Consider the following 24,186-nt stretch of genomic DNA (forward strand, 5'->3'; position numbering starts at 1 on the left):
CTAGTCCATCTTCCATACCTTTACCTCTGGCCAGTTCCTGCTCTTGACTTGCTCCTGGCTGACACTGGAAGTGCTGATTTCCGGGGAAATGGGCTCATAGGAACGGAGAGACAAGCTTGCAGCAAGCAGACCCATCCGCACACAGGTATCTGTGTCATGTTTAGCGAGCATCCCTGCAAGGATTCCCGCCATTAAGCTGTGGAGAGAAAGAAAGGCAGTTTTGAACACTGGGGAACAGCTTGGACCTCGGGACCATGGCCATTCATTTGTAAGAGCATTCATTTGGACCCAAACCAACACTTACAGAAGCAGGATACGTCACACAGGAGGGGTGAGGTTATAATGAAAAGGTTTTGCTTTTTTATATTTATTTTTAAATTCGGAGTAACTGATAGTGCTATTATTCACATTTTATTTGCTTCTCATCTGAGAAGTTGAGGTACTTTCCCATTCTACTGTATTTTCTTTTCTCCCTGGTTTTCCAGGTGAGGCAGGAGAAAAGAAAGGAGTCTAAGAAGAGAAGAATCTCTTTTTCCCTTGCTCTCTAATTATTTTGTCTCTTCTCTGCTGCTTGTTGGTGCCTCGTTACATTCCCTCCTGTCCCCAAAGGGGTAGATGGGAAGAGAGGTAAAGTCTCCGTATATATGTGAGTGGGGCAACAGAAACAGCTGGAAAAAGAAATCCAAAGCTAGAATGAGATTGTAGGTTCAGATTTTATAAACCTTAGCTGTGGTTTTCCATTTGGAATTTCCCGGTAAAACTTATGTGAGTGCTTGGGCCAACAGCAGTCAGCCACAGGTCCTCACAAGGCACAGAGGAGACCATCAGGAGAAGGGGATGACTTTGCCATCTGCCTGGCTTGCAGGGGAAGGCTCTGTTGAGGCATGGATATGTGCAGGGTGGTGGCTGTGATTGACTGGCAATAACTACTGTTTAGTCATAGGTAAATACAGTAATGATGCTCGGAAGCTAAGAAAGGACGAGGGAGAGGTGGAAGTGAAGGGAGAAGATAATGACATCTAAGAGGAAGAAACAAGGACGGGAAAATGCAATGGCAAGGAGGATTACTGAGCAAATCTAAGGGGAATGGAAAAAGACCACTTTTTTTTGTGCTCTGGCTAATTACCTCAACATCTTTGTATCCATAACAAAGGAACAAAAGATTATTATTTCCATAAACCATTTAATCTCTCAACAGCTCCGGGGGTTCAGAGTAAATATTTGGGGGAGCATCCCCTAGCAATGCCGTGTGCGGGCATGTGGTGTTGTGTTGTCACGGCAGCCAGGCGCAAGGAGCAAACAGCTGCGGCTCCCTGTACACACGCGTGGCTCCTTGGGCAGCATCTCTGGTGTTGTAGGAGAGCCGTAGGGTCAAAGCAAGGCGTGAGGTGCCCCAGATCACTGTTTCTGGGTGCGCAGTGTCCCCTGATTTCAAAACTGTGAGGGTTCAACAGCAGCTGAGCTGTGAATGTGTTATAGCCCTGGGTTATACCCTGCTGCATAGTCCCTTGAAAGTGCACACAGGCTGGGCTTGGGCGGCTTTACCAGTTTATACGTGTAGTGTCCCAGCATTTCCAGCCTAGTTTGGCACTCTTACTCTGTAGAACAGGGATTTCTGCAGCTCAGTGGAGCAGAGATTCTGGGATTACCAGAAAGGAAAACCCTGAATGAACAAAAGGACTACGAAAATTCCCACATGGACATGGGGACTCTGGGGAATGGGATTTCCAGACTAGTATTACTTCAGGAATGGGAGAGGTAACGGGCCCCTAGCTTTCAGATAGCTTTGGGAGGAAAAACAAACTTCAAGTACTCCTGTGTGGAGGTGTTTGGCAGTGGAGCACTTTATCTCACCTTTGGTCTTCCCTTAAATTAAGCTTTTAAAAAGGGAAAGAAAACCCTAAAGAAGATATTTACATTGGCCTCTAGAAAAAATTGTCCGGTGGTAAGGGGTAGTTGTGTACCAAGCAGATGGTGCAGAGAGGAGGCTGTGTCCCTGGAGGGACTGGCAGAGGTTGGGCACACCTGCTAGAAGTAGTGAGCAAAGCTGAGCTTTCCTTAGGGCAGGCTGACCCCTCAAGGTTCCTCCCAGCCCCCATTCCTCTGCTGTTACACTTACTGCTCTGAACAACACTTCAGTCTTCTTTGGAAGTCATGTCTGACTAATCTGATAGCCTTCTATGACAAAGTAACTAGATGGGTGGATGAGGGGAGGGCAGTGGATGTTGTCTACCTTGACTTTGGCAAGGCTTTCGACACTGTCTCCCACATCATCCTCACAGGAAAGCTTAGGAAGTGTGGCTTAGATGAATGGACAGTGAGGTGGATTGAGAACTGGCTTACAGATAGAGCTCAGAGGGTTGTGGTTAGTGGCGCAGAGTCTAGTTGGAGGTTAGTAACAAGTGGTGTCCCTCAGGGGTCAGTACTGGGCCCAGTTTTGTTCAACATATTCATCAATGATCTGGATGAAGGGATAGAGTGTACCATCAGCAAGTTTGCTGATGACACAAAACTGGGAGGAGTGGCTGACACGCCAGAAGGCTGTGCTGCCTTACAGCGTGACCTCGCCAGGCTGGAGAGTTGGGCAGAAAGAAACCTTATGAAGTTCAACAAGGGTAAGTGTAGGGTACTGCACCTGGGGAGGAATAACCCCATGCACCAGTACAGGTTGGGGGCTGACCTCCTGGAGAGCAGCTCTGTGGAGAGGGACCTGGGAGTCCTGGTGGACAACAGGATGACCATGAGCCAGCAATGTGCCCTGGCGGCCAAGAAGGCGAATGGCATCCTGGGGTGCATCAAGAAGAGTGTGGCCAGCAGGTCGAGGGAGGTCATCCTCCCCCTCTACTCTGCCCTGGTGAGACCGCATCTGGAGTACTGTGTCCAGTTCTGGGCTCCCCAGTTCAAGAAAGACAGGGAACTGCTGGAGAGGGTCCAGCAAAGGGCAACAAAGATGATTAGGGGACTGGAGCACCTTTCTTATGAGGAAAGGCTGAGGGACTTGGGTCTCTTTAGTCTAGAGAAAAGAAGATTGAGGGGGGATCTTATTAATACATACAAATACTTAATGGGAGGATGCCAGGGGGATGGGAGTAGTCTTTTTTCAGTGGCACCCAGTGATAGGACGAGGGGTAATGGGCATAAACTTGAACATAGGAAGTTCCATCTTAACATGAGAAGGAACTTCTTTACTTTGAGGGTAGTGGAGCACTGGAACAGGCTGCCCAGAGAGGTGGTGGAGTCTCCCACTCTGGAGACATTCAAAACCCGCCTGGACGCTGTCCTGTGCAACGTGCTGTAGGTGACCCTGCTCTGGCAGGGGGGTTGGACTAGATGATCTCCAAAGGTCCCTTCCAACCCTAACCATTCTGTGAATTCTGTGAATTCTGTGGGGAAGACCAGCTTGCAGCTGCAGTCAACTCATCTCAGAGGTGATTTGAGACACAAGGAGTGTGTCCTGGGGTTAAGTGGACAGACTTGGCAAGAAGTTATCGATTGATCCTAACTCAAATATTGAGGACGTTATTCATTCTGCCCACTCATAAAAGAAAAAATAAGTGTTGCTATGTTGAGTTATTGGTAGGTAAGAGTAGAAAAATAAAAGGAAATGTCTGTCACATACAGCCGTTTGGTCTAGCCCAAGGTAATGAAAGGATGGAATCAATTATTGTAGTGTACGAAGCAAGAAAAAAAAAACCAACCAACCCTGACTACTACATATAGTTTGACAAGTTAACAAGGAGCATAATAAAATATTACTCTGACAGACTGAGAATTGATCAGTGGGGCTAGGAATAATTCCTGTCATTTCCTACTCTTATGCACAGCGTTGTGTGAACAGCTAGGCAAATTATACAGCAGACTCTTTTGAAGCATGAGCTATTGCCAGAGGCAAATGCAGAATCTGATGAAAAGCTTTTATAGGGCAATTTTAGCTACTGAGTGGCAGTCCCACTTCCATTGGAGAAGTGTAGAAGTAAAGTAGTTAGTAAGACAGCTTTGATGTAAGGTGGTTTACTTTGCTTTTAGCAGCTCAGCCTGGACTAAGTCAGAACTACTAGATTGCCATCAAAGGCTTGGATCTTAAAGAAAAGCAAAATTAATAATGGCAAGACTGGCTTCCAAGATGCTTAGGGGGACATTTTTAGCAAGCTTTGCAAGGAATCACAGTAACCAGTCCTGTTCTTGCGTCCTTAGTGTCTGTTCCTCAAGCAGCAGAATGTCATTTGTCTTTGCAGTAGAATTGCAAAGAAATCCAATTATGGCCCTTCCACATTTAGCTGGAGAAGACAAAGTAGTGAGCAATATACCTGTCGCCGGCTCCTGAGACGTTGACTATCTCCTCCCTGCTGATGTGGACGGCGGGGTAGTGGGCGGCGCAGAGGCTGGCAGCAGCAGTCTGGTGGGGGGAGAGAAGGGAAGTTACTGGGAATTGCCCAAGCTGATAAGGCCTGGTGTGGCTGATGCCACCCAGACCTGCACGAATGCCAAAAAAAAGAAAAAGAAAAAAAAGCACCAATAGTCTTTTTTCACACTTTGAAAGAGATCAGCCATTTAAATGCAGCTTCCTGAAAATGAAACTTGCACTCATGAATATTCACATTTAAAAACTAGCTGACTATAAACACTGCTGCTAGGAGCCAGCAATATACGGACAGAGAACTTGATTTTCTTTCAGAGCTGTGCATTCCACCCCCCAAACACATACATTTGCCAGCAGCAATGCCACGTTTCCCAGGACTGCTGCCATGCCACCAGAAATAGCAACAGTGCTACACGGTCCCAGAAAAAAGCCACTGAGAGCTCAGCGTTTGTCTTGCGAGCCCTTACCTTTTCGTGGGCTCCCGGACAAAGCGAGATGCTCCCTCCTGGGCTCTTGCCACACAGGAGGACGCCGTGAGCGCCGAGGGTCACCACCACACAGTGCAGGTGGGCCAGCAAAGGGCGGGCCAAGGCCACTGCAGTCTGGACAACATCCTCCAACCTGGACGGCAGCTCTTCAGAGAGTGGGAAGGGAAAACTGTGGTATAACTGGAAAGGTCCTGTAAAGGACTGACCTTTTTATGGGCTGGCAGCCTATTTATGAGCAACACTACTACTATTTATGAGCACTTCTGAAATGTAGTTGATAATTTTTTTTTTCTTGAAATCATAGGAAACATGGGATTTTCCATACCACACCTCTATCTTATGCTGAGGAAACCGCCCCTCATGGGACGAAACATGTGTCTGTAGAGATTAAAAAACTGAGCTGAAGCATGACTTCCTTGTCTTAATGCTGTTGGATCTCCACCTGCATGTGGCAGGGTATTTAATTTCTGCAAAGGGTGGTACTGTTGGGACAGGTGCCCTTAGAGCATCATGCTTCAGAGACATGTTTACAAACCAGACATTTTTCCTGTTTAGCTGATGAAATGACGCAAATAGGAACTCTGGTTTTGGACAAGGAGCCATCCCAAGCCTACTGTGCTCTTTGATAGAAAGTCTGTCCAGCCTGGACCATACAACCCACGCAGAGATGGCTGTATGGTCGAAGACACCACGAGTGCTTACAAATCCCCACTATATTATAACTCCATTTGCTTGAAATGGGGGCTGGGGAGGAAAATGCTCTTCTCCAGGGTCTGGGTTATCTAAAAGTGTGACTGACCCTTTTAAGTATTCAATACCTGCTGGCAGAGGGTTCCCGAGGGTCCGGTTTATTGCTCTTAGCTCTTGCAGGTTGGGGGAAATGTACGTGAGCGCTTTCCAGCTGTCTGAGAGGAATGGCTTAGAGGCCTTGTTCTCATCTGTTGGCTCATAGCACACTTCAAAACAACATTGCAATTCGTTAGTTAATCAATTAATTAGTGGTTCATCTCTACATCAGAGCAGGATGCAGTGCAGAAGGCTTAGCATGATCTGCACAACTGGGGTTATTCGTGTAATCCATTAGACACTGAAGTACTATTTTCTTCACGCTGGGGACAAGGTCTCCTAAGGTTTCCTTTCTGGTAGTCAGCAATGACACCTTCGCTTCTGGCTCTGGAGTGATATAATCAGACTTCAGGTTTGTTACTCCTCTTAGCTGGTTTTGGAGCCTCTGCCAGGTTTTAAGAACATTGCCTCCTTCTTCAGGATTTGCTTTTAAAAATGAAGGCATAACTCCAAAGGTTTAGGAAGCCTTGTGAAGGGTCCCCTGCATACCAAGGGAGAGAGTTATGTATTTTATGGGAAGTGGGAGAGAAATCCTCCCAAAAGATATTTTAGCACTTATTCTGAGAAGCCAACTATATTGCTGCTCAAACTGGCAGAAGCACACACATTTGTGCTTGCCTTGAGATTAAAGGCAAAGAGAGCAGCTTTCCCTGGCTTTCTGGCAGTGCCAGAGGGCTGCAGCACCTACATTACGGGAAATGTGATTTAACTGCAGAATGGGAAAAACCCAGAGAAAGCAGAAATGTTTCGTCTATTTGAAATAGAGTAGCAGAGTACAGAAAGGAGTGCTGAATAACACAGCATGTCAGACAATAACTGTGTATCTCCTGCAAGCAGCAGTAGAGAGTGCTCAGGGTGTGCGGAGTGTCTTGGCACATGCTGTTAGGAGCTACAGGGCCAGGGCTGGGCGAGATCTCCTTACCTGCTAGCTGATGCTCTCTAGCTAGTTGGCAGACGTACTGAATAGTGGAAAGAGGCACATTTCCATCAATGCAAACTAGAGGGGCCTGGCACAGGTTCTCCTTGAACTGGGATACCTAGTGAAAATCCAGGACACAGAGCAGAGACAGCTTGAGTCATGGCAGAGAAACAAAATTACTGCTCTTCAGACTCAGGATGTAGGATTTTCACTTGTATTACAGCCCTTAGGTGCAGGCATGAACCTAAAAGAGTGATTCCCTAAGGAAAGTTGATTTTTCCATTTGTCTCATCTCCTTCCCTTCTTCTCCTTCCCCTTCTGCCTGCCATCAAGAGCTGGACTCAACTTACAGGGCCCCTCCAGCAGAGAAAGGTAGTTACTGATCCTCACTAGACTACTTTGGTACCTGTGAGTCAGTCAGAGACTTACAGGGAAAGGGAATGCTGCTATTTAATGTCACTGTAGGATTCCCTGTGCTATGCCTGGCTTGACTACATTGAGCACATCATTTAGATGTCCTCTGTGCGCAATGCCTCCTGATGCAGGTTGTTCATCACAGCATTTTACTTCTGGATCCTACTGAATCATGTAGGGATGGCAGACAGCAGAGCAGTAGAGTGGGGAGCTGCCATTCCCTCCTTTGGCTCTCTGAGGCTGCTCCACCACTGCCTGAATGCCAGGCCAGTGCTAAAGGCACTTGTGCAGCATGCCTCCCACGTCTCTGCTAATTCTGGTGGGAAGAAGGGCTGCCAGAATGCACTTTGCAGCAGAATATTGGTTCAGAGTTTCCACTGGCCAGAACCGTTTTGTAACGCTCAGGAGAATTAATCTGTCGTGTAATGGTTTTTCTGTGCCAAGATTTGGGAGAGGCAGGGTGGGGATGGAAGTGGGAGCAATGACAATATTTTTCCCTAGGAAGTCTCCACCTCAAGGGGATGCCACTGGTAAGTAAATTGAACTTAACTTCCATGTTGCTGTCAATCACGAAGCACGGGCTTTTGTTCTGTCAACAAAAGAAGGAGCAGGGAAGGAGGGTGCAGTGATGGGGCTTTCAGTGAATCAGTCCTTAATCACTGCTTCTATTAGCCCTGACATTTTGAAGGTTTGGATGTGCTGAACAGCAGTGCCTGTTGATAGAACTCAGCATGTAGAAACAACAGAGATGATAGCGAGGGGATGGAACAGGAAAACTTGCTTTAACCAGTGTTCTGTCCACTTTTTTTTTGTTTTTCCCTAAAGGGGGAAATACCGTTTCTGCAGGTGGACTGGATTTATCGCTGTCTTTAAACTGCCGAAAATTATGCACACTCCCTCCCTCCTGCTACAGCTTCACCAGTTGCCTTCTGACACACCTCCACTCTCCTTCTCACAAGAAAAAGCTTACAAATCAGATGATATGCTTACGTATTGCTCTGTTATTTGGTGGTGGATGTCCATATCTCCCAAGCCAACGCTGAGCTCTCCAGCACTAGTGATCACAGCACAGTAAGTGGCTGTGCTCTTCCCCTCCAGCTGAAGGATGGCGGTCATGTCCTAAAACAGGGAGGACAGTTCTACATGCAGCATGTTTCTTGTCCCTGCGACATTTGGCTTATTCTTTCTCTGTGCCCACTTCATTGGTAGCCCAGCTTGCTGTTCTCCCTTCAACCTCCCTTCTCCCTTGAGATAAACAACATTTCAGAGGTATCGTGGTCTAGACAGTGCTGGCAGATATTTTCTAATATTTGCACCAAATGCCACAGGTTAAAGAAATCATTTAGTAAATGAGAGTGACAGGTCTCTGCCATGCAGTTCCATAGGTTGTGCTCTGTCATAATGGAAGAGTGGTCTGTAGCCCGGCCTGTTCCCGTCATCCATTCTCATAGCTTGTGTGACACTTTGATGGCCTGCCGATATGCTGGGCATGTCTTGGTGGCACACTCCAGCCAGCAGTTATGTTAGCCACCTCACTGACCACACAGCCTGATTTTGAGGGTAGCCTTGGAGCCATTTTTACAGCACTGTTGCAGGCAGAGCTACGAGGTGTCCTTCCTCTGTGGGTCTTGTGAATGATCTGCTTAGAGAATTCAGGGCATTTCTTGGAATATAGATGTGGATGGAGAAATGCATCCCCACCAGTAGTTCACAGGGAAACTGGAGGTTTTAAGGAAAGAGTCACTCCAGCACTGGCGGTAATGTGTTTTGTTACAGGCACGGATTGCTTGACAGCTGGCCAGCTAGTCCATCTTTCCTTTGATGGCACAAACTGTGCTGTGCTGGGTAGAGGAGGGATTATATACCTGCTGCTACGAAGCCTTTATCAACCAAAAAGGAGTTCATGTTCTTATTGCTTCATTTACTGAGTTGCTCAGATAGTCAGCACTATCCCTATTTGGATACCAGGGCCCTGAGGGCACAAATAAGCCTTAATGGCCCTGACCAGCCTCACCTGGGGTCTCCACTTATATCCCTGGCTTGCCCTCAGCTCTGCTTCTTCACCATGGAGGTGCCTGATGGTTGGGGTTACCCTCCTGGCTTTCTCTGCTCCCTGCTGGGGGTGGCGAGCTCCTGCTACTCCTGGCTCTCTGACCTCGGGGGACAAGCTGCTGCTGAAGTCAGGTATTCCTCTGGTGCACAGTTAGGGGTGTGTGCAGCTATGTGGAGGACCCTACTCCTCTGAACTTCTTGTGAGGTGTCCAGCCTGTGCTCCGAGTTCCAGGTTTTCTCTGTCTTATGCTTTGCCTAAACCAGGCTGATTTTGGCAGTCTAGCCTCAGGGTCAGGCTTTGCATATTTATGGATGTGCTTAGGCCTTCCTAGAAATTTTCATGGTTTCTCCTGACTTACCTCTCTGTCTCCTTCAAGCACCACTCCCTGGAACTGAATTCAAACTGTATGGTTCAGACTCCAAGAGGTACTTGCATCTAGCCTGTGTTTTGGGGGGTGGCTCCTTGCCTTCTAATTGCCTGTAACTAAAGCAGCATTGAATTATTCCTACCCTTAGCCTGATGGAAGGTAGCTCTTATGTCTGCCAGGGTTGAGAAGACTTTTCCCTATATGTATTTTCATCACTTGGATGCTTCCGAGACGCCACTACTGTGCAACATACCATGTGGTGACAGTAGTGCAGGATGGACTCTGAATGTTCATCCTTCCCCACAGCTGACAAAAAGAGAGGAGTCCGTCCAAGACGGCTTAAGCAGTCTAAAAAGCAAACGGAAACAAAGATATTAATAAATCCATCAGAGTACTGTGAACACAGTGACAGCCTGTGCAGGATGAGTGTCTGTAGGAAAGCCCTCTCCTGGAAAACTTAATGCCCATCAATCCTTGTCCAGAAGAATGTTCAAGATGAAACTCAGCCACAGCTGCTGCAAATGTTTAGCTGGGGTTGAGTGGGGTGATCTATGTCTGCTTGCTGCACTGGCACTCTGAATTCTCTGGGTTTTTTGGGACACCTGAGAATGAAGGAAAAGCAAAGAAGGGGGAAGAAACTTCTGCATGAGGGAAAAAACCCTGGCATCATCTCCTTTGCCATCACAGGCATGTGGGCTTTCACCCATTGCTTCTATGCACGGCCTTTCCTGCTGCTGCCCTTCCCACGCTGGTGTTCCCACCATGCTATCTTATTAGAACCAACAAATCTGAACAGATTCACAGGCAAACTCGTTCTCTCCCTTCCAGTTACCACAAATTATACCTCAGAGGGTGGCATTTTTTGTTCCCCTCAAGCTCCCCCATTTGTGATCTGAAATGGTAGTAGATTTGTGTTAGGAAGATTTGGGAAAGGTCAAAAATCCAGAATAATCCTAAAATCTTTTTGTAGTCTGCCCCTGCTAATTTTAATACCTGAACACTGGTTTGCTGCTGCTTGTGGTGAAGCACCAGGTACAGCGCGATCCCTTCTTGTTGCCAACAACTGTAGCCCTTTCCCTTCTACAGTCATTTCTGCACCTCAGTTCCTCCTGTCTGTAGTGCATGGATGATCATCTTTGAACAAGCCTATTCCTTTCAAATTCTTGCTCAAGACATACTTCCATTGTGACTATAACCTGCCATTAATTCACCACTGAGGGCCAGGCAGCAGTCACTGGAGATCAGTGATGCTTATTTAACTTGGATTTGGGGTCACTGTGCTAAATACTAGTTAACTTCATATTTGTGGACCTTTTTTTCCCTGACCCCAACTCCCTCCCCTCTTATTTCTTGGAATGGCCCTGCCTTTTCCAGGCAGTCTGCCCACTGGTATATTGCCTTACGTGTCCCAGATCTTAACAGCATTCAAGAGCTCCTGCTGTTGATGGAATACCAAAGGACAAATCACAGCTGGCATGCACCCACAGGCAAACCCAAGCACTAGGCACCTGCCAAGTTTCTTCCAACGCCGCCAAAGGTTCGTCTCACTCTTCCAGTGTTTGTTTGCCCACCACCCTGGAAGAATAAACTGTTAATTGGCAAAACTGGGAGGGCTGCTTGGCATAGATACTACATCTCCATTAACATGTGAAGTGAAGTTGATGCTGCTGAAATGTAGGTCAGCAATTAGAGGGAAGCCATCTGGCTACCAGACTGAGGGCAATGCAAACTTCTACCACCCACTTACACACTTCAACTTTGATGACAAAGGCCCACTTCCTAAGAGGGGGGATCAGTTTGGTCTCGCCATGCATTGCTATTTTGGTCTTACTTGCAAAGACCTCTTAGAACAATGCTAACAAGTGTTTCAGTTGATATGAGCAGCCCTCTGAATTTACCTGCTCACATCAGCGCTGGGACTCCAGAGCTGCTGACCCAGACCCGATGGGTTTTGCAGCTGCCTTCCAGGCCACTTAGCTCCCCCCTTAAGCAGTCTGGGGTTTTTGTTGTTGGTTGGGGTTTTTTTTCTCTTTGAAGGTAAAGTGAGATTTGTTACCTTTGCTTATGCTGCCTCTGTACTTCACTTGCGGAAGGATCTATTTCAGTGTCTGAATAGTTTTTTTCACTCACCCTTCTTTCCCAAACATCTCCCTCATCAAAAATACCCTTATTCTTCACCTATGTGGTTATCAACCAGTCTTTTTCTCTTGCCTCTGCCTTCCACTCCTCTGTCCGTCAGTCTGTCACAAACAGCCAAATTGTCAGAAGATGGGCAGTCCCTCACTCATCTCCTCCTCCTTCTAATTCTCCTGCCAGAAGAATTACCTCAGTAAGTGCTCAGCTCAATTTGGGCTTCATCTGACTATCAAATGGTTTTAAAGCTCTTGTTTCATAAAATCCTGAAACATATTTTCCATTTCTGAAGACAGCTTGCCACCGGCAGTCATAACGATCTTCACAGTTCTGGAGCTTTCAAGAGTATGTTGAGCATTTGGGAAGCAAGCACTGAAGTGTGTGCATGCCCACACACAGCAGCTTCTGGCCCAGACTCTCTCTGCCCCACGTTAGCTCAGGTGCACCAGAATACCCCTGCACATACACATTTTTCTTGCTTTTAAGCACCACTATCTATCCTAAACAAGTAAACGTATTGCCATCTCACGGTATGAAATATTCTGCCTCCATCCCATCACTGTTTTTGGGCATTCTCAAAACTCATACTGAAGCTCCCCGAGGACTCTTCTTCTTCCCCCATCTGAAGGTGTACCTCTGTCCTTTCCACACAGTGCTTTCTTCCACATCCAGCCCTGCTCTCCCACCTAAATATGCTCTTTTTGTTACTCTTCTGATCTCCAGGCTGGTTTTGTTTGCCTGATTCTCCCCAGTTCCGTAGTCTGTAAGACTTGGTGCTAATTCTTGACACCCTTGCTTTTCTGTGTGGCAGCTCTCCAAGCCCTGAACTGCTCAGACCACCTGAGAGAACTGCCTGTATATAAGCAACCTATGGCCTCTGTCCATCTTTCCGCTACTTGTCACTCCTCATTAACCCAAATGCCCCTCTGTTATGTTTGCTCATGCTCCCAGGGAATTGCCACTGGCACTGCCAGGAATGAGGATATTTCCATCTGCAACTGTCTCCCGTTGAGCGTTGCAGACTTCCAAAGCATTGAGCTTGGCTATTTAACTCTGAAACTTATTTCACTCTGAAACTTACTTGGCTATTTAACTCTGAAAGCCAAGGGAAAAACAAAACACAACAAAACCCCAAACCTGCTCCAAGGTAAAAAGCAAGGATGCTTGTTTAGGCAAGTCAAACAATATCGCTTTGGATACTGGCCTCTATTTCAATATTAAGAGGGTACTAACTGCTGTCAGTGATGTGCATGAACTCTATTTTATGTAGTTCCACTATCTGTTTTTCAAAACTGATGCCCGCAGGAATGTCAAAAATACTCATGAGCTCCTTTCATTGCCTGGCATGCTGATCTTTTTTAGTCCCCCTCACGTCCCAAAGCCAGAGTTTCAGGCTTTTTACAGCAAGCCTTGCCCTAACAGCAGATCTACCAGCCTTCCACACAGGGACCCAGCTGTGGGTGCCCTCTGCTGTTGTACAACCCCACAGGGCCTAAAAGAAATGAAGATGCTAAATGTCTCTTTAAAGTAGTAGGTGGCTGCAGTGAGAGAGAAACTAGCAGCCTGCTTTGAAGAAGAAATGACTGGCTCTCATTGCACTTTCCCAGCGCAGCCAGTCACTCTAAGTCTGAACGGTACTCGGGTATCTCTTCTACGTTGTCTTCAGTTGGGGCTGGTCAAGATGAAAGAACTTATATGAAAACTGGCTTGCTGAGGTGATCTGAAATAATACTGGGCTGATGGTTTCTGGCAATGTTTCAGAGAACTGAGAAAGTCTCTGGGACCTTCTTCCCTATTCTAAGAGGTTTGAATTCCTAATGTAAAAATGAGACTCTACTTAACTTCTGGATACCCCGAGAGAGTTGTAACCACAGTGCTTCTTCCAGAACATTTCTCTGAGCAAGACCATGCATCCTTCTCTACAGGTCAGATAATTACTTACAAAGCACCTTGCTTCTGAATAGCCTTGAAAGCCATGTGGGAATTACAACCAGGACAGAATACAGCTGCTTTCTTACTAACTGGGACAGCACAAAGTGTGAGCAGTACCCCAGTGCTCTGCAACAAATCCAACATGCAGAAGGGTGGGACCTGCTGGGTGCTGAGCTCTTTGAAAAAAAATCTGTCTTTAAAAGCCAAAACAAAGCAATGCTGTTCAGAGTGTCTTTTCCTCTGTGCCTAACTGCAGCAGCTGTCAGCCGGAACATTTTGGCTGTCAGTTTCTGAATCCTCCTGCAGCTTGGCATTTGGGTAGCTGCCACGATGGGCCGTCAGCTCTAGGGCTTACTGCTACACATAAGGGCAGCTAATACCTCACTTTTTCATGCAACATTAAAATCTCCTTTTTCCTTTTCCCCTGTCTGCTGGTTCCAGCAGGATCTATAGCTGCCCTTGGCCCCTCACCATGCCATGGGTGGTCCAGGGATCTGCACTCATGTCTAACATGCCAAAGGGTGGCTGCCCACTCTAGGACACAGCTTAGCTCCTTGTCCTGAGAGCTGAGTGTGGGGTAGGTTTGTTATCAGTTAGATCACAGCTGAAGCAGTTCAACTTTTGGCTTTCCAAGCCTTCATAGCTGATGCCACAGCATTACCCTTGACCACCATAATACTGTTCGGCCTCCGCCTCCGTATCGTTGAATAGCTGACTTCCTTAAGGACAGCTTCCTGAGCCTGTGTCTTTCCCTGTCTGACTGAGGCGCCATATGCGTGCCCAGCAATCAGCATAGAGTAATTTGAGACACCAAATGACTTTTAAACAAGTTTCACCACCCCAATCCATAGTACTTCATATAGCTCAAGAAAAATTGTATAGGCCATGCAAATGGCTGTCATTTGCATGGGGAAGTCCCAGGTTTGTTCCACTTTAGCTTCTTGGTTGTTTCTTGGTCAAACCAAATTGAGAGGGCGAGGGTCTGGTAACATTTAAAGTGTTCTATTTTTATAAAAACAATCTTTTTTTTTTTTGGTGACTCAAGTCCTTTATGACTGAGGAAGCTGGCTCTCTTGTTTAGCTGTAACTGTGTCAGTACTACTTTTCTCAAAGGTTTCTTACCACTGTGGGTACTCTGCACAGAGACTCTTGCTGCTTTCCATAGCTGAGACGGTCCCAGGCAGCCAGAGCTGGCTCTCAGCTGGGGATTTCCTCCCTCTAGGGTCTGTCTTTGAATTGGAGGTTGTCATAGCACAGTGAGGGTCTTTACCCATTGCTTCTAGCTCTTTGCATATGTGCTCTGAGAGTGCCCTGAGCAGCTCTTTTGCTAAAAGAGCTCTCTGGGCTTGTGGCATCAGAGAACAGCGCCAAGGCACCTTAACGTAGACTGCACAGGCCAGAGTCATATGAGGAGATTGTTAGGATGATGCATTGCTCTGTCCCTGTCTTAAGTGGTAGGGATAGTGACTTTCAGCATGGAAACAGAGTAGGTTAGTATGTGTCACTCCATTGCCCACCCAGACAACGTACCAAATATTCAGCACTACACCTCCCAAGTTTGTGCATGTGTGTGTGCATAGATATGTGGATATCATGCATGGATACCACCTTCCCCCCACCGCCCCCCTTTGGCTTGGCACTCCTGTTGAAGTAGCTGGAAATGGCAGTAGTGCTAAGAAAGCTGTTATAGGTACAGTACCAGGATGACAGGGTTCTGCGCCTTGGCTATAAAGTCAACGTTGATACCTCCAATCACCACCTTTAAGAGGGAAGAAAGAGGTAAAAAGTGGTTGGAAGGACTTGAGGAAAACGTTTCCAAGTTGTCTTTGTTTTTCCTAGTCACTTTTCCCACTTTCTTGGAAGCTATCTAATTTAGAGTGTGAAGGCCTGTGCTTATTTTGGATGGCTAAATGTAGGTCTGTATAGTCCCAATTCTAAATAATTGAATCTATATGTTGCTTTCTGAATTATGCCTGCTCATAGCCAGCTCAAGCATGGCAGGTAGGATATTATTGTGTAGACATATGGGTGCTGGCGGCTTCTCTGTGTGGTGATAGAGTAACGTAAGAAGTTGCATGGGTCTGGTCATGTCATTGCCCTTGAAGCCATCTCTTTTTGGGACAATTTCTGTGTACCAAACCCCAGAAACATTCAAGCACTGCTGTGTAAAAAAGCAAAGAAAATGGGTGAAAAAGTGGGCAGAAAAATGCAGTCATTTCTTGCAAGTTCCCAAGAGAAATTGCCATACCCAGTGACACTTTACAGATCACTGTCTTATTGTCCTACAAAGCCAGAAAAAGCAGTACAGCTCCACAAACAGGAAGTTTCCAGATTCTTTGGGGACATACAGCTGTTTTTTCTCATTCCATCAAATGCTGGGTTATTGCCTCTGGAGTCACTGCCCTCTTTAATGTTGAAAAATCCTATTGCAAATGGGTTTTTGAAAAATTTTCAGCTCTCTAAAGACTAGCTAAAATAAATTCCCTGTAAATTGTGGCACACACAAAATCCAAGATAGTGAATAGAGTATTAGGATTATAATGGATCTCGTTTGGGATATGCTGTACTTCTTGTAATTTTGGCAATCGTGAGCAGGAGGCCAGCAAAAAGAGATATTTATAAAACGCTTATGGCTCAGCAGCTCAAAATATCTCCCTCTACCCTCTTCCAGGTTTACTCCTGTAGTCACGAGTTCCCTGGCACTGAGAGCAATATAGTTGAAGTTGTATGTAAGGGCACAGTAAAAGGTGAAAAGGTGATTAAAGTTTTAATGGATTTGATGGGCTAAGACTTAATGGGATTAGGCCACTGCCAGTCTTTATTCCCTGTAAATGTGGATAGGGGGAGGAAGAGAGGATATTTATCTGAGAATAAGAACAAATACTAAAGAGAGAATGTCTGCCTATGTGAAGCAGAAAGATCGGTCTCTGGCTGAGTCACCTTCTACTTTTGGAAACAGATAGAAATTTATCCTGTGCTGTCAGCAGAGAGGCATCATATAGAGGGCAGCAGGGGACTCACTGGCTGAGGTGGGGTTGTGTTCTCTTGCTGAGGCAGCTTCCCCTTTCTTCTGGCTTTCTGCAGTTTGCTCAGGGCCACTGCAATGCAGCTGCCCACTCTGGCATTGTTCTGGATCAGAGCAAGGTCTGTTTGGAATTTTTTTGAGGAAAAGAAAAAATACCAGCAAGACTGACCTCTCAGAAGCCTACGTAGGAACTGCCTAGAGGGAGAAAGCAGAAAATACACGCTGAAGACTTGATAAATTTGATCCCTCTATACAATAATTATTTCGGGGCACATACACTGCATTACAATACTGCATGAACACCCTGAATTTTTAATTTTTTTCACCTTCCTCCCCCTGTGTCCGTGGAGAGAAAACCTGTCATTTCCATTTGACAAATGGGGAACAGAAGCAAAAGCTTCACAGAGAAAAGAGAAAGTGAAGTGCTTAAACTAGAGCCAGAGTCTAAAAACCTCGGAGGATCTTGGCCAGCTTTTCCAGAAAGAGATGCCTACTGAGATTTTTTGCCAAGTCTCTATAAGCAAACATTTCAGCAATTTCACTGAGAGGAGAGTATCAGAGCTTTGAAAGCCTGACACTGTGGCTGCATACAGCTCTAATATCCAAAAATGCCTTTACCAATCTGTCTTGACTGACCAGGTCTCCTAAAGGGCTGGCAGCAGAGCCTGGATGTGAATCTGGCTCTCCTAGATCCTACAGTGACATCCCAGCAAGTAGATCTGCTCTTCTCTTGCTGGTGCAAGAGGATTCCTGCTCATCCAGGGGTGTTTTCCCTCCAAGTTTCTCTTACTCTGCAGCCACATGAAGATAAGGCAGTGTGAAGTACAATGCAGTGCTCTGGGAAGCCTAGGTACCTTCCAGTGGTACATGCCCCACCATGGACAACAGTGTCCTGCGACTCCATCACAGAGCAGGCAAGCTTGGGGATCAGATGTAAGGGATCTCTTTGGGCTCTGGACCACCTGCTGTCTGTGCTGGCCTCCAGTTTTTATTGCAAAAGTGGATGAGGACAGTAAGGGTGCTCCTGAAAAAGCAGGATGCAGTCGCTAAGCTCTCATCTGTTTCTAGATACTGAAGTCTTTGCCCCTTGCTAGACTGTTGATAAAGTGACAACATTTTCTACCAAGCATTATCAGAAGAGATATGAAGTACACTGAAGTACCTTATTTTTCCCCCACTCAGTAAAAGGATACTGGAGTCCAGTGATCTCCCATCAGTTAATTCATTGATCTTCTGTAACATAAAAGGGGTCAGTTCTTTGCCTGTGATCCCTTTAGACCTGCAAATGTAAAGAAAATGCCTGCGGATGAGGAGGACTGAGCTGAAACAGCATCAGAGGAGAAGCACTGCTGCTAGCAGATACTTTATCTCCATAACCACATACTATAAAACGGCCTGTAAACAAGCTTCAGGTTAGATAAAAGTACAGTTGAATGCATATTGCGGGCTCACCCGTGCCCAAAGTTAAGCTGTGCTCACTGGTTCACCCTGTGGGCTCACTGGGTGAGTAAAGGATAGGGCTTAGATTGCTTCTCACCTGGCTTCGCCGAGAGCTTGTTGGATGGCCTCTTCGATGACCTGGCCCGAAGCAGCTCGCTCCTCAGGACAGGGCACTGCTATCAGCACCCCACTGCTCAGGCCTAGCCCCAGAGCGCTGGCTGGGAGAGGACAGGCAGATCGTTAGCAGTTCTGCTTGGATAAATTAAATGCTGAAGGAAAAGCATAGAGGAGAGTAGGCGTGTGTGAAGGAACCCACATTTGCTGGAGCTCCTATTCTTAGCTGACTCAAGGGCAGGGTCTCTTCCAGCTACCAATCAATTTACATCTGCCTCTTTATTTTGAGTGTGTCTGTACAATAAAAGGGGCAAAGAATTATATATATATTTTTTAAAGAAAAACAATTCCACTTCTGAAGGCCCAGAAGCTCTTTTTGTAAGCACACTAACTTACGTGTTCCCTGCACTTCACCAGCATGAACAAAATGTATGAGCATGCCAAGGTGACTGCAGCTAGCCAAAAAAGCTTGCTGTAAAGACTGAACTTCCCTGCTCCTTTATTTTTAAAAAAAACAGGAATGGGGGAGGTGGGATGGCTTGTTTTTTGGGACAAAACTCTACTCCAAAGTTAAAAAAGAAAGTGCCTCATTCAAGGTGATTTTTGTGTCCCTCTTTTCCAGGGCCCTACATGGGCCTTTCCCTTCTGAAACACACCAATGAGTTCAGCTGCCTCCTCTTCATCCCGGACGTGGTATGGTGCCTGGAAGCCACTTTGGCGTGAGAAGAAGGCTGGGAATTCCCTTGACTCTCCAAAGGCAGCCACGCAGACTCCCTGAGTCTCCTGCAGCAGCGGAGGTGAGACAAGCAGGTAATCAGTGGAGGGAAAGTTGACACACCAAAAGAATGGGACTTGCTCCTTCTGCCCAGCTAAAAACTGCCTTTCTTTAGCACAGGGTCTGGTTATCTTTATACATCACATTCTATTCTATTACCAACATTTTTCAAAGCAAAGAGCCAGACACAGCAACTGGTTAGACAGAATCTGGCTTACTGAGACACAGGAGACATAAACATATGTTGCTTGTGCTTGGAGCTGATCAAAAGCCATGCAGCTGTCATTAGTGCAATACCGATTCCAAGGTAACAACCTGTGATCTGAAGACATGTGATGAGCTGACAGGAATATAAATGAGCTCTGTTTGTGATTGAGAAGTATTGACGTTGGCTGTCACCTGAAGTGCTGGCCCTGGTGGTTTCCAACATACCAAACCTTAAAAAGTGACTGGAAGTCATCTTGATTCCCACTTTAGTTCTGTATTTTATTATTTTATATAATAAAACATTTTAATAAATATAAATACTATTATTAATAAAATATAAATGTTGGATATTTGCATTGTTATTTCTAAATACAAATAATATTGATACATAATACAAATATAAAATATTTATATTTTATTATTCTTTTAGTGTTTGATGGATCTAGTCTGCGTGATCCATCCATTCTGGAGCACTGTGCCAGAAAAGCAAGTCTAGGGCCAGAGAAAGAGGTCATGGCTAGCTCTCCCTTTGGCCTCACTTGGAACAGCTGCTGGAACAGCCCCTTGGGCACGGATAGATTTATATTAGGGAGCAGCCCAGCGCTTTTATAGCCCCAGGACTAGAGAGCATTAAATATGGGTTCACGTCCTCACAATAGTAATTTCTAAAAATCTGAGGCTTAATACTTGCCCTGACACCACTGGGCATTCTGTATACAAAGTACAACTTTATCTGCTTTCAGGCTCAGCAGCCCATGCTACCTACCAGATACTCCAGTGTCCTGCCAATATCAAGGATAGACTTGACTCCTGCAGATACAACAGCAACCGGAGTTCGTCCTAGCTCTGTCAGGTCAGCACTCACATCCAGAGCTGTCAAGGGACAAGCAGCCATTGTGTGGGTGATTGTATTGTAGTCCAAGCTGATGTGATCTGCCCTCTTAAAAAGCTGTATCTGCCTGGGATGACACTGCCTGTTTTTCTAACCACTTAGATCCACAAACAAATATTACAGGTTTAGATCATGCCTTTAGGTGTTGAGATTGAAAGAGAGATTGCCAAAAAGAAGTCACATAGCTTAGGGCAGAGGTGTATCTCTCAGCTCTTTGATCACATCAATAAACGGCATGCAGAAATTTGGTAGAAAAGAAAGAAGAAGGTATTATTAAGCAAGGACAAAGTTCAAGGAGATGGAATATAATTTAAGTAGATTTTGATTTTTGGTGTTGACATCACTGGCAAAAAAAAGCGCCACAGGAGCTTTGCTGACCTTAGGAAACTCCCTGGTCTGGAATTTACATCACATCTGAAAGGGATGGCATCCAGCAGGGCAGAGCACTTATGCTATGCTAGGAATATATATGGCTACGAAGAGAGAATGTACTTAAAGGTCACAAACTACACTGCCAAGGCTGGGCCGTTTTCCAGAGAGGAGTATGCACCTCTAACACGGACCAGGGCCTAAGTCTCTTTTGTGGTGAGACTCTCCTCAGCTGAGAGTTCGTTCGTAACAACACTGTGCTTGGTAGCCAGTACCAGGTTATCCAGCCATTACAGAGTGGGAGAGGTACTGTCAGGTCCTGTTGCACCAGCAAACAATATCCATATAAACCCGTGTAAGCAAAGGATAAAGAGAAACTTCCATCCTCTTAACAACTGGCCAGTGCTCAAGAGGAATATTCTGAAGCTTCTGGAAAGGAGACACCGGGGAGAAAACAACCATAGTATGGTCAAGAAGAATGATAACTTTACTCTTCTGAGCAGACAGTTACTGCAGGACAGACTGGGGAAAAAGGAGAAAGATGGAATTAAATAAAACAGTAGCAACATAGAGAAAAGTAGAATGTATTAATTTTCTTACTGTTCTCTCCTCCCCGATGGACGCCTCCTATGCCACCTGTCACAAACATGGAGATTCCCGCTTTGTGTGCAGCAATCATTGTTCCAGACACGGTAGTGCCACCGGACAAGCCCTGTCAGGGGACAAACAGTCAGCACCCAGGGTGGCCTGGAGAATACTGCATGCAGGCAGCTATGGTTGTGGTCTGACATGTAGCAATGTCACAACAGCCTGCTGTCACCAGCTGACAAGTGAAATTCTGATACAAATATTCTATTAGGCAAAAATGCAGGGGAATCACCATCCCCGCTACGTAAGCCGTGCTTGCCCTGATGATAGCAAAGGCCTTTGTTCTCCCAGGCTTTCCAACCACAAAGCTTCATGGGTGGCTCATGTCACCTTAAGCTCAAGGTGGCCTGCATGTAACATAGTTTACATGTAACATGATGATGCCGTATCATGTCAATAAGAATATTCTTAACCAAGTGCTTATGGCTTGCCAGCCAATCTGGAATGACTTTTCAGAAGCCCTAGTTCATGGCTGCTATTCCCTTACTCTGTTGTATTTTGATTCTAGATAGTACCACATTTGAGCTTACCCATAAGATAATACTTTACATGCTATTTTCAAGAGGTCTAAAAGCCACCTGGCTTGAAGCTGGAGAGCACTATACTCTTGCTGTATAGAGAACACCACAATAGAAAGCCTGCATACCATACCTGGCTGAGGACGAAAGGAAGATCTCTCCGAGACACTTTAACTACATTTTTACTGCTTGCCAAGAACTCAAGTTCCTCATCTGTGAGTCCTACATGGATTCGACCTCTTAAAATACCTACAGTGGCTGGTACCGCTCCATTTGTTGTTACAATTTCTTCCACCTCTCTGGCCATGCTAGAACAAGATAAACAAGACAACAATCTCAAAATTAGTGAGGCAAACAGACAAGAAAACTGCTGTGTTTGATGGCGATCGTTCAGTTTCCAGTTTTATACAGTTCTTGTGATTTCAGCTAAGTCCAGTTCCTCTTGTGTATCTTCCTAATGGCAGAAGTCTTTGCACTTGAATTTGCAGAAGTGCAGAGCTCCCATTTTCAGGACAGCAATGTCCAAGCTCTGTGCTTCATTTTTGAGAAAAATCACTTGGTTAACAGGCAAATCTGGTTGTACAATAGACTACTGAAAACAGGGATCTTCTCAAAGTAGGACATTTCTGTATCTATTACCTGTTATTCCTCTGAGATCATAGTCCTTCACAGAAACCCCAGGTAATTCAAGCCCCGCTCAAATGATTGGGATATATTTTTCACAATACAGGTAGTTAGATATAAAGTAATGGCCGTGCCAAAAAGCTGCAGCCTGATGATACTCTAGAGCTGCAGACTAGGTATTTCTAAGCTTTGCAGGTTTTAACCTTGATCATTCATATACTATCCTTTTTAAGAGCAGCAGCTTCTCACTTTCTGAGCTATCCGTACATACGCTAGGCAATCTTTAAGTATTGAAACTACCTCCACCCCAAAACCAAATTTTTAGAGCTTCGTTCTAAGACAGAATGCCAAGCAAAATAATGGCCAGCTAAAAAGCAAGATGGAAAATCAATACCAAAGCCTTCCTGTGCTTTCTGAAAGCAAGGATGGAGGGGAGTGTGCAGTGATTTCTGGCACTGTAACTCAGTGAAACGCAAATCTACTTAACATCAATAAATAAAGGGTAGAGAGGTCCTGTCTTTGCAGGACACAGAAGGCAGCGAGAGGGACCAGCAGCTTTCACAGTAGCTGCTGCGAGTGGCACTAAGGAACAGATTTCATTATTGTGCTCCAATTCTTTTTGCATTACAAAAGTTATACCAAAAGAAACTGCAGAGTCTTTTCAATGTCTGTACAAACTCTGCAGCCAAAAAGGCTGGTAGCTCTCTTACAGCAAGTGGTGACACTATCTGCTGCCACATTTTAAAGAAAGCCAGAAATTTAAGGTGTTGGATAAGGAGATAAAAATAGGTACCCCATATGTGTCCTTAAAAGTCCAAATACATTTATTTTACACTGGAGCTCATATTCTGCATGCCTAGCAACCTGACGTTTCCATTTGCTCTTACAAGGGTTTTGTCTTGACAAAGAATACTAATACCGATCCACCAGTTATATGCCTTGTTCTTACAACTTTGTTGAATGAGGAACATCAAAATTCACCACCTTAGATTCTGAGGATAGGCCATGCCATGTGTAATGATGGTGCTTTCCAAGGCTACAACTGGTCTCCCCTCCATCAGGGCTTCCTGTACGGAGGGCTGAATCCTGACATAAGCACCTGGGGATAAACACAAAAAAGTGAATTATTTGCGTGGGTATTTGCAGTAACTATTGAGCTGTTTTATAAAAGGCAAATTGTCATCATCACAATAAATTTATCCCCCTCTTCAGCTGTTCTTTGGGGTGAATTCACAAATAACTTCATGAAGACTAAAGCTGTGTTTTATGTAAGTGAAATATTTGCAAAATATCTCTACTGTTAACATGAATAATCATCATCATCATCACTGAGTGTTCCTCTGCCACCATTTTTGCAGATGTGCTGTCACTGGCTCCAGTAACATTACTTTAAATTAACATTACTGTGAATGAACTGAGCCCTGCAACTGTGCCCCAGGAATATGTTTTAAAAGAGTGGAAGCATCAAGGATACCATAGTAACTCAATATATTATAAGACTATCATGCATCAATACTATTGTTGCTCTTTGCTTTGCTCATAGAACACTGCCAGCAAGGTCCCTGCTGCCTTCAGATGAGGAAAATGCTTTCCACCCACAAACTGTTTCAGAATACACTACTCACCATGCAGAAATCTTCTCACCTGGGTGGTCCCACATGCCACAGCGGACACATGTCTTCCCAGGCTATAAGTTATCTTCCTAATCATCATGAGCATATGCATGGTCCTGAGATAACACAAGTCAGGTAAAAATGCAATAACTAATTTAGCAATTATGTGACTGTGTGAAGCTAAACATATCATCTCTTGTGTTGATCTTGGAAGGTAAACATCCCTTGCCCAGGAGATTGCCTGGACACTCTTGGTGTTTCAAGCATGAGCCAGGGCGTCAAAGCAAAATGTTAAGCTGCAGAAATTGAGTTGGAAGAGTTCGCCTGGACCACTGTCAATGCTGGGCTGAAATCGTGGTGGAGCAGAGGAAAGGATGAGGAGTAATGAACTAGAGAGTGTTTAGAAGTAGACAACCTTTTAATTTCCGAAGCTACTTGCTCATGACAAA

General features: G+C 45.4%; 1 protein-coding gene across 1 annotated transcript; it reads right to left on the reverse strand.

Moving 5' to 3' along the window:
- On the reverse strand, positions 1 to 23,834 carry LOC104288576 (pseudouridine-metabolizing bifunctional protein C1861.05-like). Its single transcript, XM_009887399.1, has 18 exons — positions 23,750 to 23,834; positions 23,109 to 23,223; positions 21,634 to 21,808; positions 20,935 to 21,046; positions 19,840 to 19,946; positions 18,748 to 18,874; positions 18,075 to 18,195; positions 17,731 to 17,816; positions 16,534 to 16,658; positions 15,212 to 15,271; positions 10,956 to 11,022; positions 9,701 to 9,795; positions 8,018 to 8,146; positions 6,617 to 6,731; positions 5,667 to 5,804; positions 4,828 to 4,994; positions 4,308 to 4,396; positions 1 to 196 (listed from the first exon to the last, which is right to left on the reverse strand). Exons 1-18 carry the CDS (start codon positions 23,832 to 23,834, stop codon positions 1 to 3), a joined length of 2,109 nt encoding a protein of 702 aa, XP_009885701.1.
- Positions 23,835 to 24,186: the final 352 nt, after the last annotated feature.

The sequence above is a fragment of the Charadrius vociferus genome, unplaced genomic scaffold (assembly GCF_000708025.1).
Source record: "Charadrius vociferus isolate BGI_N301 unplaced genomic scaffold, ASM70802v2 scaffold196, whole genome shotgun sequence".
Taxonomy (NCBI): domain Eukaryota; kingdom Metazoa; phylum Chordata; class Aves; order Charadriiformes; family Charadriidae; genus Charadrius; species Charadrius vociferus.

Excerpts from the sequence above, each read along its gene's own strand:
- LOC104288576 (XM_009887399.1), bottom strand. The coding sequence starts at position 23,834 with ATGATTAGGAAGATAACTTATAGCCTGGGAAGACATGTGTCCGCTGTG. Across the intron at positions 21,047-21,633 it reads TTCCTTTCGTCCTCAGCCAG|GGCTTGTCCGGTGGCACTAC; the intron begins GTATGGTATGCA and ends GTCCCCTGACAG. Across the intron at positions 9,796-10,955 it reads CGTTGGAAGAAACTTGGCAG|ACTGCTTAAGCCGTCTTGGA; the intron begins GTGCCTAGTGCT and ends TTTGCTTTTTAG.